This window comes from Scyliorhinus canicula, chromosome 9, assembly GCF_902713615.1.
Source record: "Scyliorhinus canicula chromosome 9, sScyCan1.1, whole genome shotgun sequence".
In the NCBI taxonomy this organism is placed as follows: Eukaryota; Metazoa; Chordata; class Chondrichthyes; order Carcharhiniformes; family Scyliorhinidae; genus Scyliorhinus; species Scyliorhinus canicula.
Genome location: NC_052154.1, coordinates 184,388,433 through 184,406,474, shown reverse-complemented (window position 1 = coordinate 184,406,474; position 18,042 = coordinate 184,388,433). Strand labels below are relative to the sequence as shown.

Below are 18,042 nucleotides of genomic sequence, written 5' to 3'. Positions count from 1 at the left end.
AGTTCAGAAGAATGAGAGGGGATCTCCTAGAAACCTATATGATTCTAGCAGGACTGGACAGGGTAGATGCAGGATGGATGTTCCCGATGGCAGGTGTGTCCAGAACCAGGGGTCACAGCCTGAGGATACGGGGTAGACCATTTAGGACAGAGATGAGGAGAAATTTCTTCACCCAGAGAATGGTGAGCCTGTGAAATTTGTTACCACAGGAAATAGTTGAGGCCAAAACATTGTATGTTTGCAAGAAGCAGTGAGATATAGCGAAAGGGATCAAAGGACCTGGGGTGAAAGACTATTGAATTGGTTGATCAGCCATGGTCCTAATTAATGCCGCAGCAGGGCCGAATGGCCTCCTCCTTCTATTTTCTATTTTTTTATGTCCTCGAATGATAATGTTGGAAATTCCAAAGCAGCTCAGTTACTTCACCATGCTGCTACAACATTGAGGGGCTAAAGAACCCAGTTCTTGAGAGGCAGTTCGTTCTACAGATGGTGCAGGCATAAGTCACAGGAACAGATAATGAAGCCTGTTTACCTATTGCACTTTGCACTCTTCTCTTTCCTCTCTCTCTGTCACCTCTGCACAGCTTCTTTGGCTCCGTGATGCAGCGCAACCCTCCATTAAAGCCAGATATTAGCCAAAGCTTTCAGTATCAGTGTTAAATACTTTGGTGTGCTTCTTCTAAGTGTTTTTGCACTTGCCACTCTGGTTTAAAGTTGTCTGCAAGTTCCCCACACGGGATCCTATGGAATATGTTCAATTTCCATCTATTGTAAAGGACTGGATCTTTTTAGAGAAACCCACACAGACATGGGGAGAATGTGCAAACTCCATACGGACAGTGACCCAGTGCCGAGATTTGAACGTGGGTCCTCAGCGCCGCAGTCCCAGTGCTAACCACTGCTCCACATGCCGCCCCTTAAAAGACTGGATCTTTGAGAAATGTTAGTAGATATGTGACTTACGCTTCATTAGCTGGTGTGGTGTTTCGAATTTTCCCTTTTCCCTTGATATTTAAACTGTAGAACAGAATCATAGAAGTTTTGCAGCACAGCCCTGCGGTTCATTGCATCTGCTTGTGAGGCTTTTATTCTAATGTTGTAACCACCGTTGTTCAAATAACCAGAATAATTATTTGCTATGTTGTTGGTTGAATGTTTGAACTGTCATTGAAAAACGATCTGTAGCAAATTGTACTGCACCTTCAGGGTAGAATATTAATTTTGGAATGCGCCACCGATTTCCCAAATTGCAACATGTTATACGGGAGGAGATGATTAACAGAGGCCAGGCACTCTCCCCTTTTGTGGATGTTCGTTGTACAGCAGCAGCTAGAGTGCAGGTTCTCAGACTTGCAGATAAAACAGTTTTGTCTAAATGAAAATGAGTGCTTTGTTTCTGCTGGGGGGGGGGGATGGGGATGGAGTCATTAAGCATCCGGAATAGAAGGCAGCTCCCTCACGGACCTTTCAAAACCTGTTTCGGGTGAGGAGCTGTAGGTTCTTACAACTTTTTGTAAGCCAGTTGCTTGATTTGCTCTGAGTCAAATAGAAATTGTCATTGCGAGGAAAAGCAAATTGGCCCTCCTTGTCGCAGCGACAAGCAAGACCAACACAACTCCATCGGAAATGTATTTTTAAAATTTGGCCCCAGGGTTCGGTAATTTTGCACTGACCGTGGGCTCTTTCTTGTCGTTTATTCTTCCGTTGTGATGGGCAGTGGGGTCAATATGTCAGCCCTACGGCACTAGTCATGTTTGATATCTGGCAATCTAGCTGTTATCTGCTCCATGTATTTTTGTTTTTTTACTTTAGTGTTACTTTTGAGTCTTTCTATTTTTAATCAGATCTCTACTGTTTCATTTTAAGTCACATTCTCACAATTGCTGATTCTCTTAGCTTCAGTCAGAGTTGTGGCATTTATTTGTACAGGTACTGCGATTTTGTTTTAATGCACCGTATTTCCAGGCTTTGCTGGAATACTTACCCTCTGCTCTACCAGTCAACAGCAACTTGCAGTAAATGGAGTCTTTGACAAGGTAAAATGCCTCGAGGTGCCTCACAGGAGGGTTATCAATCAGAAATGTGACACTGAGTCACCTCAGCAGATATTAAGGCAGCTGACTAATATCTTGGTCAGAGGTAGCTTTCAAGAGGCATCTCAAAAGAGAGTTGAAAGATAACGAGGATTAGGGAGAGAATTCCAGACCTTAGGATGTTGGTCGCTGAAGGCATAGCCTCTCCCAAGACTCATGGCTCCAATTCTAATAAATTATCTGTGGCTTTTTAAACTCTGCTACGTGTTTTCCTCACTATATTTTCTTCATAGTAACAGCCCGAACTCTTCCTACTTTGACCTCATACCACTAGCTGTACTTACGGATACCAAATTCTCAAAAACCTCTTAACTGTCCTTGTGAAACTTTCACATTGTCTGACTTTTCATGTGCAACACCATAGCAATCAACAAGTTTATAAGTAACTTTAAATTAAATGGGCGAAACATTAAGAATTGTTAAGCTTGTCACAATTTCCTGGTAATTATCAGTTGTCAACAATAGCTTCACTGAGCCACGGCAGCCGTTTGTCCATATTATGTATAATCGTACTTCCTTGTAATTACATTTAAAGAACTTGATTGCGGTGTTCCCGAGCTTTAGCCTAATTGTGTTCTGCCTCTTAGACTTCACATTCCATCTGTGTTGTGTGGTCATCTGTATTGTGTGCCAACAGCAACTGAGAAAAGGACCTTTGGAAATAAAGTAAATCATACTTAAATTGTTTTCCTTTTCCAGAAAAAAGTAACTCATTTCGGCGTAGTCTATTTTAATTTTTTTGGCAATGATTACTCTTCGTACTGTGACCAAATAAAAATTTAATTTAGGGTATCGTGTTTAAAAATGCCCAGGCAGCCACTGATCACCCCTCAGCCAATTAGTTATAATGCAAGTTTTATTGTCACTTAAATCCATTTTCCAATGCTGGGAACGTGTTTCTGCTGTTTCTCAGCTGGCCTGCTGGATGGAATAATATTGAAATATTATACAAATGCGTTCTAGGGAAGGTCAAAATGTTACACAGTGCAGCTATGTGATTGTCCTCTTTCCGACTGGCACCTTTTCAACAAGTTTCATGGTGAAGAATCTTGTCCTATTAACATCTCCCTTTGCCTCATTTTCATCACTCCTATCTTCCACCCTATTAAACTCTCCTTTAGATATTTCCTCTGCCATCCCCTTTTCCTGCCTTCACACTTGATTAAAAATCTAAGAAGCATCGTCACCATTGTAACATTGGGTAAGTTAGAAGCCAGTTTGCATGCACCATGATTCTACCAAAATATTGAGAAAACGGCCGGATAATTTGTGTGTGTGTAATGTTGGTTGAAGGATGAACGTTAGGCAGGACATTAAGTGAACTGTCCAGCTCTTCTTCAAACAGTGGAGCGGATTTTTGTTTGTCTGCCTGAGAAGACGGACAGGACCTTTGACTGTGTAGTCCTGTCTCTACTACACTAAAGTGTCAGCCTGGACTATGTGCTCAAATCTTGAGGCTTGGACTTGAACCCACATCTTCCTAACTTTTAAGCGAGATTGCTACCAATGAACCAATGTATGACGGCTTCTAGCAAAGGACAATTTACCATTACTTGTATTTCGGGAAATGAGATATTGCCAATTAATAACAATCAAAACCAGTTAAATATGTGGAATGCCACAAAGTGAAGAGGTTTAGGAAGGTGATTTCAGATTGCAGGGTCCTTATAGGCAGAGACTTTGCTATAATCGGGAGGTTACAGAGGTAGTGTAAATGAGTCCATAAGGGCACTTGAAAACTGACGACGAAGATTCTGAAATCAATAGGGTTTGGGTAACCACTGGCCATCATTGAGGCCAGGGTTGTTGGATGAATGGGCCATATTGCAGAGTAGGTGTTTGTGGGGGGAGTTTTGGACCATTCGAACATTTGCATTCTGATCTTCCCAAAAATAATGTAGAGTTGGCTGAAAACTCTGGTGCTGCCCGAGAGTTATCAAGATGTAGACGTGAAATTAGTGCTATAAGAGGAAGTATACCAATCTAAGGAACTTGGAGGAACTGTGTAAGTCACTGATTTAGTATATTACAGGATTACTTGAGGCTTTAGTTTGAATCTAGAATTGAAAGATAATAGTATTCCTTTCCAAACTCTAACTTTTAAAAAACATTTAGAAATTATTTTTCTCCAACAAAGGGGCAATTTAGCACGGCCAATCCACCTACCCTGCACATAAGAACATAAGAACTAGGAGCAGGAGTAGGCCATCTGGCCCCTCGAGCCTGCTCCGCCATTCAGTGAGATCATGGCTGATCTTTTGTGGACTCAGCTCCACTTTCCGGCCCGAACACCATAACCCTTAATCCCTTTTTTCTTCAAAAAATTATCTATCTTTACCTTAAAAACATTTAATGAAGGAACCTCAACTGCTTCACAGGGCAAGGAATTTCATAGATTCACAACCCTTTGGGTGAAGAAGTTTCTTCTAAACTCAGTCCTAAATCTACTTCCCCTTATTTTGAGGTTATGCCCCCTAGTTCTGCTTTCACCCGCCAGTGGAAACAACCTCCCCGCATCTATCCTATCTATTCCCTTCATAATTTTAAATGTTTCTATAAGATCCCCCCTCATCCTTCTAAATTCCAACGAGTACAGTCCCCGTCTACTCAACCTCTCCTCGTAATCCAACCCCTTCAGCTCTGGGATTAACCTCGTGAATCTCCTCTGCACACCCTCCAGTGCCAGTACGTCCTTTCTCAAGTAAGGAGACCAAAACTGAACACAATACTCCAGGTGTGGCCTCACTAACACCTTATACAATTGCAGCATAACCTCCCTAGTCTTAAACTCCATCCCTCAAGCAATGAAGGACAGAATTCCATTTGCCTCCTTAATCACCTGTTGCACCTGTAAACCAACTTTCTGTGACTCATGCACTAGCACACCCAGGTCTCTCTGCACAGCAGCATGCTTTAATATTTTATCTTTTAAATAATAATCCTGTTTGCTGTTATTCCTACCAAAATGGATAACCTCACATTTGTCAACATTGTATTCCATTTGCCAGACCCTAGCCCATTCACTTAACCTATCCAAATCCCTCTGCAGACTTCTAGTATCCTCTGCACTTTTCGCTTTACCACTCATCTTAGTGTCATCTGCAAACTTGGACACATTGCCCTTGGTCCCCAACTCCAAATCATCTATGTAGATTGTGAACTATTGTGGGCCCAACACGGATCCCTGAGGGACACCACTAGCTACTGATCGCCAACCAGAGAAGCACCCATTAATCCCCACTCTTTGCTTTCTATTAATTAACCAATCCTCTACCCATGCTACTACTTTACCCTTTATGCCATGCATCTTTATCTTATGCAGCAGCCTTTTGTGTGGCACCTTGTCAAAAGCTTTCTGGAAATCCAGATGTACCACATCCATTGGCTCCCCGTTATCCACTGCACTGGTAATGTTCTCAAAAAATTCCACTAAATTAGTTAGGCACGACCTGCCCTTTATGAACCCATGCTGCGTCTGCCCAATGGGACAATTTCTATCCAGATGCCTCGCTATTTCTTCCTTGATGATAGATTCCAGCATCTTCCCTACTACCGACGTTAAGCTCACTGGCCTATAATTTCCTGCTCTCTGCCTACCTCCTTTTTTAAACAGTGGTGTCACATTTGCTAATTTCCAATCCACCGGGACCACCCCAGAGTCTAGTGAATTTTGGTAAATCATCACGAGTGCATCTGCAATTTCCCTAGCCATCTCTTTTAGCACTCTGGGATGCATTCCATCAGGGCCAGGAGACTTGTCTACCTTTAGCCCCATTAGCTTGTCCATCCTTAGTGATAACAATCCTCTCACGGTCATCACCTGTCATAACCTCATTTCTATCAGTCACTGGCATGTTATTTGTGTCTTCCACTGTGAAGACCGACCCAAAAAACCTGTTCAGTTCCTCAGCCATTTCCTCATCTCCCATTATTAAAACTCCCTTCTCATCCTCTAAAGGACCAATATTTACCTTAGCCAATCTTTCTTGCTTTATATATTTGTAAAAACCTTTGCTGTCTGTTTTTATATTCTGAGCAAGTTTACTCTCATACTCTATCTTACTCTTCTTTATTGCTTTTTTAGTAGCTTTCTGTTGCCCCTTAAATATTTCCCAGTCCTCTAGTCTCCCACCAATCTTTGCCACTTTGTATGCTCTTTCCTTCAATTTGATACTCTCCCTTATTTCCTTAGATATCCACGGTCGATTTTCCCTCTTTTTACCGTCCTTCCTTTTTGTGGGTATAAACCTTTGCTGAGCAATGTGAAAAATTGCTTGGAAGGTTCTCCACTTTCTTCAACTGTTCCTCCATAAAATCTTTGCTCCCAGTCTACCGTAGCTAGTTCTTCTCTCATCCCATTGTAATCTCCTTTGTTTAAACACAAAAAACTAGTATTTGATTTTACCTTCTCACCCTCCATCTGTATTTTAAATTCCACCATATTGTGATCGCTCCTTCCGAGAGGATCCCTAACTATGAGATCATGAATCAATCCTGTCTCATTACACAGGACAAGATCTAGGACCGCTTGTTCCCTCGTAGGTTCCATTACATACTGTTCTAGGAAACTATCGCGGATACATTCTTTGGGTTGTGGGGGGTGAGACCCATGCAGTTATGGAAAATGTGCAAACTCACACGGACAGTGACCCGTAGCTGAGATCGAACACAGGTTATCGGCATCCTGAGGCAGCAGTGCTAACCACTGTCTGATGCAGGTATAGAAAGTTTATGTCAACTTGTTCATCTGCTGATTGCATGGACAATTTATTGGATACAGGACAAAATGGAGAAAGAAATCAAACTTCACAAGTTGCAGGAAGAAGAAAAAGCCAAGGAACGAGCAAGAGGACTTGCAGCCGAAAGAGCAAGTGAAAAATTTCAGGACTGGCTTAAGAAAAAGAAGCTGCAAAAAATGGAGACAAAAAAGATTGAAAAGGTAGGATTAGCTTTAAGATTATTTTTTAGTAGTTTAATTCTGATGGTGTTGCCAATAATGTGGTTAAACAGTGTTAATTTGTGAAATTATATCAGATTATGGCCATGACATTTCATATCTTTAAATACCGTAATTCAAATTTGAATGCAACTTTTGCTGGATCCTAATAATGGGATTTTGTAAATAGTCGCTTGGTTGTACAGAACCTACATACTGCTGAAAATAGAGACATGTTGTCAAAGCTTTTTGTCTAGCACTCATCAGGACAGATTCGCAAAAGTACCAAATTTCACGGGGAACAAATTTATACTGCACAAGGAAAGAGTGATGATTAGCTCTCAATTCAGCTCTGATTGGTCGAGGCATTGTCATGGTGAATGCACAGGGAGCTATTGTCCCCCACACTTTTGTTTAATTCAAAAAATGTGCAAAAACTGCGTATTCTGTTGCCTGCAGAGGACAAGTTCCTGCAGGTAAAATATAGCTTCTGTTATGAAAACAAAGGTAGTTTTAAGGGGTTTATATTTGTATGAGTAAACATTAGAAATAACGTACAGTTTCAAGTGGCTTTAATTTAATATTTCCGTGGAAGGAAAGGTAAAACCTATAGTTAGATTCCTGCTGGACAAAGGTGTTTGTATGTGTGGGGGTTGGTTAAGTTCCAACTGTGATTCTGTTGTGCTTGGAGGAGGTTACAATGTAAAGAGTAAATAAACAAGCAGTGGTTGCTTAGCAACTGGGGGCTTTGTAAGTTAGAAAAGTGTTTAAGTTTTAGTTATAGTTGGGACAATTGCAGTTAAAGAAAGACACCAGGAAGTGAACATCTCTCAACTCATCCAGGAGAAAGATTGGACAGGACGGGAGCTGCAAAGAGGTAGGCTTTTCAAAGAACTAGTTACTGTCCAGATAACCAGGGAATTGAACAAAGAACAAAGAAAAGTACAGCACAGGAACAGGCCCTTCGGCCCTCCAACCCTGTGCCGACCATGCTGCCCGTCTAAACAAAATATTCGAAACTTCCTGGGTCCGTATCCCTCTATTCCCATCCTATTCATGTATTTGTCAAGATGCCCCTTAAATGTCACTATTGTCCCTGCTTCCACCACCTCCTCCAGCAGCGAGTTCCAGGCACTCACTACTCTCTGTGTAAAAAAAAAAACCAACCTGCCTCTAAACCTTGCCCCTCGCACCGTAAACCTATGTCCCTTATTAATTGACCCCTCTACCCTGGGAAAAAGGCCTCTGACTATCCACTCTGTCTATGACCCTCATAATTTTGTAGACCTAAATTGGGTTAGAACGAATGTATTGAGAACTTGATAGCAGAGACCAAGGTATTGTTCAGAAGAATTCAAGGACGAGTAAATGAAGTGTTCTGAGTTAAAGAGACAATTGCAGTAACCAGATTCAAAGTGGGAAAGCAGACTTCAGAGATAAATCAAAAGTTTGATGCTAGAGTCTGGAGTGGAGAGTTAAAGCAATCGTGAACAATCTGAACAGCAGTCAAGACGGAGAAATCCTAAAGGAGGTGGTGTAAAACCTGGATACTTGCTGTTAAAAGTGGAGCAGAAGCTTTGAGAGTCATTTGGAAAGCCTGAACTCCATTTCAGAATGCAAACCTCTAATGGAAAGCTGTATTGTGAAAGATGATTTTAAAACCTGTTTCTGGGAGTGGAGTTTGGAAACTCACGTGGTAATAGCCTGGGGGGATTCTGAGGAGAAATCCACAGACACTAACTTGGGCTCAGAGCAGAGTGGGTGTTTTTGACTCGTGTTGACTTGTGTGTTTAAAGGGACTTTGTGTTATTGAGACCATTGAGGTTAAGATGTGCTTTGTAATCTTTGTTAACTTTAAAATCTGTGTGTATTTATTAAGCTAAGGAGGGAGTAAACGAGTATTATAGCATAATTCAACTTCTCTTGTTTAAAAAAAAAACAATTCTTGTTAAAACTAATTAGCACATCAGCACTGGCCCCGCACTTGCGGGAGATGTTCACAGACTCGCTAGTTAGGGGAACACTGCCACCCACGCTAGCACAGGCCTCAATCTTGCTGATACCTAAGAAAGATAAAGACCCAACGGAATGTGGGTCATACAGACCAATCTCACTGCTGAACGCAGATGCCAAAATACTGACCAGAATCCTAGCCAAAAGGCTAGAAGACTGTGTGCCAGAGCTGGTCACAGAGGACCAGACGGGTAGACAGCTTACCTCGAACATCAGGTGCCTACTGAATGTGATAATGACCCCCTCCGGGGAGTGAATACCAGAGGTGATCGTCTCCCTAGACGCAGAAAAGGCCTTCGACAGGGTCGAATGGAAATACCTCATAGAGGTACTGGAGCGATTCGGGCTTAGAACAGGGTTCACCTCCTGGGTAAAACTCCTATACAACGCTCCCATGGCGAGCGTACGGACCAACAACACCAACTCCCAATACTTCCAGCTGCACAGGGGCACCAGACAAGGATGCCCACTGTCCCCGCTGCTGTTCGCTAGCAATCGAGCCATTAGCAATTAGCTCAGAGCAGCAAAAAGCAGGAGGGGGATCCGAAGGGGAGGCAGAGAGCACAGAGTCTCACTCTATGCAGATGACCTGCTCCTCTACATTTCGGACCCACAAAGCAGCATGGACGGAATTATCGCGCTCCTGAAAGTGTTTGGCGCCTTCTTGGGCTACAACCTCAACATGAGCGAAAGCGAGATCTTCCCGGTACACCCACAAGTTTGTGTGGGGGGGGGGGCAGCACTAAAGGGACTGCCATTTAAACAAGCCCGCAACAAATTCCGCTACCTGGGGATCCAAATAGCCCATGTCTGGACAGGGATCCACAAATGGAACCTCACCAGTCTGACAGAGGAAGTAAAAAAGGACCTGCAAAGATGGAACACACTCCCACTGTCCCTCGAGGGGAGAGTCCAGATGATCAAAATGAACATACTGCCAAGGTACCTCTTCCTACTTAGAGCCATTCCGATCTACACCCCCAAGGCCTTTTTCAAAGCACTAGACAAACTAATCATAGAATTAGAATTATCATAGAATTTACAGTGCAGAAGGAGGCCATTCGGCCCATCGAGTCTGCACAGGCTCTTGGAAAGAGCACCGTACCCAAGGTCAACACCTCCACCCTATCCCCATAACCCAGTAACCCCACCCAACACTAAGGGCAATTTTGAACACTAAGGGCAATTTTGGACACTAAGGGCAATTTATCATGACCAATCCACCTAACCTGCACATCTTTGGACTGTGGGAGGAAACCGGAGCACCCGGAGGAAACCCACGCACACACAGGGAGAACGTGCAGACTCCGCACAGACAGTGATCCAAGCCGGAATCGAACCTGGGACCTGGAGCTGTGAAGCAATTGTACTATCCATAATGCTACCGTGCTGCCCCAAATCATGGCGTTCGTATGGCGGGGGGGGGGGGGGGGGGGGGGGGGGGGGGAAGAATGCTAGGATCCCAAAGACGGTCCTACAAAATCTGGGGGGGGGCTAGCCCTCCCAAACCTACAATTCTACCATGTGGCGGCGACGGCCGAGCCACTAAGGGTATGGATCAAGCAGCCAGAAGCCGAGTGAGTACGCGTGGAAGAGGCCTCCTGCATGGGAACCTCCCTCCGGACCCTAGCCACGGCGGCACTCCCTTCCCCACCCAAAAAACACTCCAGCAGCCCGCTGGTGATAGCCCATCTCCAGTCCTATAACCAACTACGCCAGCAATTTGGCCTGACCAAAAAAGCTCCTATCTGCAACAACCATAGGTCCACACCAGCGCTGACTGACGACACCTTCAAAAAGTGGGGACGGATGGAGGGACACTGACAGTCAGGGACCTATACACGGACAGCAGGATCGCAACACTGGACGAACTGACAGAGAAATTCCAGCCAGCCAGGGGGAACAAGCTACGGTATCTGCAACTCAAAAACTTCCTACGAAAGGAGACAAGGATGTACCCACAAGTGCCACGACAGACATTACTGGAAGAGTTACAGGATGCTGACATACTAGATAAAGGAAACTGTAGCGACATGTATGACCGACTGGCAGCAAGGGCCGACACCGTACTGGACGCAACAAGAAAGAAATGGGAGGAGGACCTGAGGATTGAAATAGGGTGGAGACTCTGGAGCAAAGCACTGCATAGGGTCAACGGACGCCCTTGCCTTTGCCTCCCTGATCACCCTCCATAGAATCCTGTTCGGCTGGCGGTCAGCAGCACTACCCAAAGCTGCAGACAGGCTGTCCAACCTCCCAGAATCCCTCCAAATGGAGAAAATCAAATGCGCCATTCGAGGGTCAGACGATGGCTTCCACAGGTGGGAGCCATTCACCCAATTGTTCCAGGACTTGTTTGTGGCCAACGAACAAGCAGAAGAATAGCCAGGTAGCCAAGAATCAGGGGAAAGTGACAACACCAACACCAGGCCCATTCGATCGATCGATCTCTCTCTCGATCTCTCTCTCTCTCTCTCCTCCCCCCCACCTCTCACCCCCCAACCCTCACAAACAGATGCTTACCTAGGTGTTGTAAATAATATTGCCAATTGTACAGAGTTGCTGCTGTTGAGCTGGTGCATAATACCTTACCAGTTACTTTATTATTTTATTTATTATAACTTTTTTTTGTATATTTGTGTGTGCCCTTCTCTTCTATATATTCTGTGTACATGACAGTAAATATACTTTGTCCAAAAACCCAATAAAAAACATTTATATAAAAAAAGCTAATTAGTGATCCTGTGACTCTGTTCCTTCACGTTTTCTGAAAATAAATAAAAGTTACTGTATTTTGAGCCAGGCTCCTTTCTGGGATCTTCCTGTCCAGTTGTAAAACCTACTGGAATCGACATTGACATAGAATTTACAGCGCAGAAGGAGGCCATTCAGCCCATCGAGTCTGCACTGGCTCTTTTGGAAAGAGCACCCTACCTAAGCCCACACACTCACAATATCGCAGTAACCCCACCCAACCTTTTTGGACATTTAAGGGCAATCTAGCGTGGCCAATCCACCTAACCTGCACATCTTTGGAATGTGGGAGGAAACCGGAGCACCCGGAGGAAAGCCACGCAGACACAGGGAGAACGTGCAGACGCTGCACAGACAGTGACCCAGCCGGGAATTGAAACTGGGACCCTGGAGCTGTGAAGCAACTGTGCTAACCACTGTGCTACCGTTCTGCCCTAAATATAATGAACAAGGTGAATAAAGGGCAGCCAGTAGATGTAGAGCATTTGGATTTTCAAAAATAATTTGGTGAAGTACCATATAAAAGGTTGCTGCCCAAGATAAGAGCTCATGTTGGGGTAATATATTTGTGTTGTGTCGAGGATTGACTAAGAGGAAAGAGGAGTCAGTATATATGGATAATTTTCAGGTTGGCAAACTGTTACTTGTGGGATCGTTGCTGCGGATCGTAACACTTCCAGAAACTTACACTGCCCATATGCTCTTGCTGCACTCACAATTGCTCAGCAAGTGCTGTCCAATCCCGGAGTCACATCTAGTGTTAGATGTGATGTCCTCGGTTTTTCCAGCACGATTAATTATGGTTACTACTCTTCCTATGTGCAATCAACAATTCAAAACCAGCAAAAAAAGGCAATTGCAGAGAATCATTGAGGTCTACAGCGCAAACGAAAGGCTCTTCAGCCATCTCGTCTATGGGTCGGTCAAAAACAACCACCTAACTAACCCCATTTTCCAGCTCTTCGCCCATAGCCTTGTATGCTACGGCATTGCAAGTGCACATTTAAATGCTATGAGGGTCTCTGCCTCCACCACCCTTTCAGGCAGAAAGTTCCAGACTCCCACCATCCTCTGGGTGAAATTTTTTCCCTGGCATCTCTTCAAATCTCCTGCACCTTACAGTAAATCTATGCCCCTGGTCATTGACCCCTCAACCAAGAGGAACGGTTTCTTCCTGTCTACTCTATCTATGCCCCTCATAATTTTAAACATTTCAATCTTTTTTTATTTTGTTTTTATTACTTTATCAGAGTTACAAAGCCAGAGCTCAGCGTGTGGACAGGGGCAAACCTCTAAGCTAGCTCCTTGCCTACTCCAAAAATCAATTCAAATTGAATCCAATTTACGGTCCCCACAAGAGAGACATACAAGATCCAGGCATTACACCTGACCTCATGCTCATCTTAGCCAAAGGGCCGAGAAGCGATTATACATTTCAATCATGTCCCCCCTCAGTCTCCTCTGCTCTAAGGAAAACAACCTCAGTCGATCCAATGTCTCCTTATAGCTAAAACTCTCCAGCCCAGGCAAAATTCTGATAAACCTCCTCTACACCCTTTCCAGTGCTATCACATTCCTTCTATAATGTGGATTCCGGAACTGCACACAATACTCTAGCTGTGGCCTAACCAAAGTTTTATACAGTTCCAGCATAACCTCCCTTCTCTTAAACTCTATGCTCCAGCTAATAAAGGCAAGTAAGCCATATGCCTTCTTACCCACTGTATCCACCTCCTCTGCTCCCTTAAGGGACTGGTGTACATGCACACTAAGGTCCCTCTGATCCTCGGTGCTTCCCAGGTTCCTGGCGATTATCATGTATTTCCTTGCCTTGTGTGTCCTGTCCAAGTGCATCACCTCACGCTTATCCGGATTTAATTCCATCTGACCAGCCTGTATATATCCTCCTCGCTATTTACCACCCCAGCAATTTTCATATCATTCGTGAACTTGCTGATCAACGCTCTTACATTCATGTCTAAACGGTTTATATAAAGCACAAACAGCAAGGGCCCGACAGTGATCCCTTCAGGACCCCACTGGACAGTCTTCCAGTCAGAAAAACACCCCTCGACCATCACCCCCGCTTCCTGCCACTCGGCCAATTCTGCATCTGATTTGCCAAATTTTCTTGGATCCCATGGACTCTTATTGTCGCCATCAGTCTCCCATGTGGGATCTTATTCAAAGCCTTACTGAAGTCCAAGTAGACTATGTCAAATGTATTTCCCTCATCTGCACACCTGGCCACTTCTTGGCACCGCACCGTAGCACAGTAGTTAGCACTGTTGCTTCACAGCACCAGAGAACCGGGTTCAATTTCCGCCTTGGGTCACTGTCTGTGTGACGTCTGCATGTTCTCCCCGTGTCTGCGTGGATTTCCTCCAAATGCTCCGGTTTCCTCCCACAAGTCCTGAAAGACATGCTGTTAGGTGAATTAGACAGTCTAAATTCTCCCTCTGCGTACCTGAACAGGCGCCGGAATGTGATGACGAGGGGCTTTTCACAGTAACTTCATTGCAGTGTTAATCTAAGCCTACTTGTGACAATGATAAAGATTATTCTTAAAAATTCAATCTAGTTGGTCAGACATGACCGTCCCTTAACAAAACCAAGCTGGCTGTTCTTGATTAAACCCTGCCTCTCCAAATGCAGATTAATTCGGTCTCTCAGAATTGCTTCCAATAGTTTCCCCACCACTGAGGTTAGACCTACTGGCCTGTAGTTTCCTGGTTTATCCCTTCTTCCCTTCTTGAATAATGGTATCAAGTTTCTGGTCATCATATGTACTAAGCTATCAAACTGCACTGTTCTAACTCCGTATCTTGAATGAAATAGTTATTAGCCTCCACTTGTATTATTATCAGGACACTTCAGGTAGGAGAGTATTTGCATGTCTTGTTGGATCTGATTTGAATATGTATGTGATGCTGCAAATAATATTGACTTTATCCTTTATCTTCAGAATGAAGAAGAAAAGAGAACAGCTGAAACACATGAGAGGAAGGAAAAGGCAGACAAGATTTACCAAGAGTGGTTAGAAAAGGTCAAAACCAGGCCTCGGACTGTTCCAAGCAGCTTTGGCTACGTTAATGGTAAACTCACAGGTTTGTGTCGCTTTTCTATATCTCATTAAATTAAATGTTACTGCCTAAACATTTCCTCATTGAAACCATGGATTGCGTTTAGAAAATTCAAGTTAAACTATGCATTAAACATTTTGGCACTGCAGCAAGATACAAAATGTAAACTGTTTTATTCCGTTTATTATTCCAAAAAGCTGTTGCTATCTTAAAATTTTCACTCTTTTGACAATGTTGCAAATTAAATAGGACAGTTCAGAGTCTGGAATATGCTACAAGATTGTTTCATGTTGAAAGATTGAGATGACTTGCTGGACATGCGAGTGAACTTAATGAAGCTTGAAGGTTTCAACCTTGAGATATGTTACTGCCTTGCAACACACTTCCATGTGTGTTATCTGCATAATATGTGGAATTATAGTCACTTATTACTTTCTTGTGTGATTATTCTTATGGGAGTCTCATGACTGGCTAAAACAGCCAGTTGGATCCTGCTTGTCCGAATTCAGCCAGAGGTAAAATTGGAAGTTATTTGATTTGTGTCTGGAAAGGAATTCCATGTATTTTATATTGTTTATTCTTTAAGAACATGTTTATTATTTTTCAGTTTTGCTGGCAATGGGATTTTATGAACATATTCAATAAAAATAGAGCTTGAGATTAGTTGGGCGAGTTGAAACTGTTGATCAAAGCGTGGTCAGACATTGTTTCTTGATATTTATTTCTAAAAGTGCTCCATATTGCGATTGATGTGATCTCAGCACTAACCACCACTTTAATCGAGTGAAGAAAAGAATACTTTCTGGGGAGTCCGCTGCAAAGCTCCATCGCTACTCTCGCAGGATAAAAATAAAAAATCACCTTCCATTCTTTTGACCTTCCTTTAATTTTGTGTTTCTCCAGCATATCAAATTTCAGACAGCTGCCTGGAGGGCACCAAGATGTGTGCAAATAGCTTCCATAAAAACATTGCAGAGATTTTAGAGTTTGTTCTATCTGCATGTTATCCTCCCGATGATGTCTTATCAGTAGCCTTTGTTTCACAGCTGGTTTTGATTGCACACACTGTTTGCTGTTGTGCTTTGTGGAGGTAAGCCTGCCCTATAGCCGTGCTTTGGTGTTGCCGAGTGCTGTCATTCCTTGTTTGGTTGATAACAACCAGAACCATCTCTTGTTTATCGCACTCCAGTTTGACAAATGCATTCCAGCTTCCATCAACATTTGTGAAGATATGCAGAAGGTTTAGGTTTCCCTTGCCGGTTGACTTCATTTTGTATTTTACATTTCCCTCCAGTGTGAAGACCAGAGGGCATTCTAGTTTTTACCATATATGGTGGGAGATTTTTCTTTTGATTTCAAGCCTATGTGAAAGAAATACTCGTGTTTATGTAGAATAGGCCCTTTCTATTTTAAATGGCTTTTTCCTTTCCTGTTTTGAAGCACCTCAACCTCCACTCTACATCTCTCCTTGACAACTTACTGAAATTGAAAACTTATGGAGGACTATGAAGGGTACAAGACTAACGCTCCATGGGAGCACAACAAAGCATCAACTCCAACTCTTTTCACTTCTGAAAGGAAACAGAACTTTTTATCCAGCAATTTTCTGTGAACTGTTAACTATTGATGTGGTACTTTTGAAGAAAGAAATTAAAATTCTATACTTATTATTTCTTGCCCTTTATTTGATTATAGTACTGCATTGCAGCTGCTTCTGTCCTGAACGTTAATCAACCCACTGCTTCATGTGTATTTGTATTTGAGCTGAGTAGCCCAGAATCGACTATTTTGAGTCATACCTTTCGAAACAATATTTGTCTGTTATATTACTGCAGGGTACTACGATGGAAGTTCATATCCCACTCCAAGTTACTACAATCCAATTCCATGGAAGCCCATCCCTATTCCACGCTCAGAAGATGCCACTAAAAAAGGAGCATGCAAGATAAAAGAGAAGCCAAAATCCACTTATTTGTATGGAACACATTCAAATGTGGCTTTCAGACCAAAGGACAATCTTATTGTTGGAACAGCACGGAGGAAAGCAAGATGACTTTTCTTTTTTTACTGACTGCGTTATTGCATTCCATTATTTAAATTTTCATTCTTGTACCTTTTCTTCTGGAAGTCATGTCAGGATCACACTTTTTCACCCTACGTTTATATTTGATTAAAAAATGGTTTCATGCTCCCCTACCATCAGAGCGTCTTTTTCTCCCATTTTCATTAAACAATGCCACCGAATATGAAATGTAGCTTTGAGTGTTCCTTTCAATCAGCCAGCTGTTGAGATGAACTAAATCAGTTGTGCTATGGAGCAGTCACATATCGTCAGTTCATGTCAGTGGAAACTGTGACTTTACAATAATGGCAGAGTAGTTTGGACGATGAGTTTGAAGAATGCATTTGGGGCAGTTTATTGGAACCACAAGTTGTAAACCAAGGAAGAAACAGGCTATTCAAAATCTAGCATAGTGTAACGAGACAGAGTTAAATAGTAACCCAAGTGCAGATAATCCATCAGGCAAGACTGATAATAATATGAAATGAAAATCGCTTATTGTCACGAGTAGGCTTCAATGAAGTTACTGTGAAAAGCCCCTAGTCGCCACATTCCAGCACCTGTCCGGGCAGGCTGGTACGGGAATCGAACCGTGCTGCTGGCCTGCTTGGTCTGCTTTAAAAGCCAGCGATTTAGCCTAGTGAGCTAAACCAGCTTAATATGATAAAATTTCATAGTGAGTTTGAGAGTGAAGTGAAGTCCGAAACTGTGGTCATTAATTTAAACAAAGTTGTAAGTCTGAGGAGTGAATTGGCTAAAATATATGGGAAATTATATTAAAACATATGACAGGAGATGATCAGTGGTGAACATTCAAATAAATAAATCACCATTCCTTTTAGAGTACCCAATTTATTTTTTCCAATTAAGGGGCAATTTAACGTGGCCAATCCACCTACCCTGCACATCTACACCGACAGTGACCCAGAGCTGGGATTGAACCTGGGACCGTGGTGCCATGAGGCAGCAGTTCCAGCCACTGTGCTGCCCATAAATCACCATTCCCAATGAACGTGCATCCCTTTAAGGAATTAAGAATGCCATGGGAAAATGATCCAACCATGGCTAAAGTTAACTAAAGTTCAGGGTAGTGTTATA

At 43.0% G+C, this 18,042-nt stretch overlaps 1 protein-coding gene across 5 annotated transcripts in view; it reads left to right on the top strand.

Moving 5' to 3' along the window:
- Positions 1-17,128, top strand: part of LOC119971948 (coiled-coil domain-containing protein 34-like) — a 45,622-nt gene extending 28,494 nt beyond the window's left edge. For 2 of the 5 annotated variants that reach the window (XM_038808299.1, XM_038808298.1), the window contains exons 6-8: positions 6,877-7,035; positions 14,765-14,906; positions 16,718-17,128. In XM_038808299.1, coding sequence (XP_038664227.1) covers positions 6,877-7,035; positions 14,765-14,906; positions 16,718-16,935 — 519 coding nt within the window. In that variant the 3' untranslated portion in view covers positions 16,936-17,128. Of the gene's footprint in view, positions 1-6,876; positions 7,036-14,764; positions 14,907-16,322; positions 16,689-16,717 lie in introns of those variants that run through there. The other 3 variants (XM_038808300.1, XM_038808304.1, XM_038808303.1) reach the window with 3 other exon arrangements.
- The last annotated feature ends 914 nt before the right edge of the window (positions 17,129-18,042 follow it).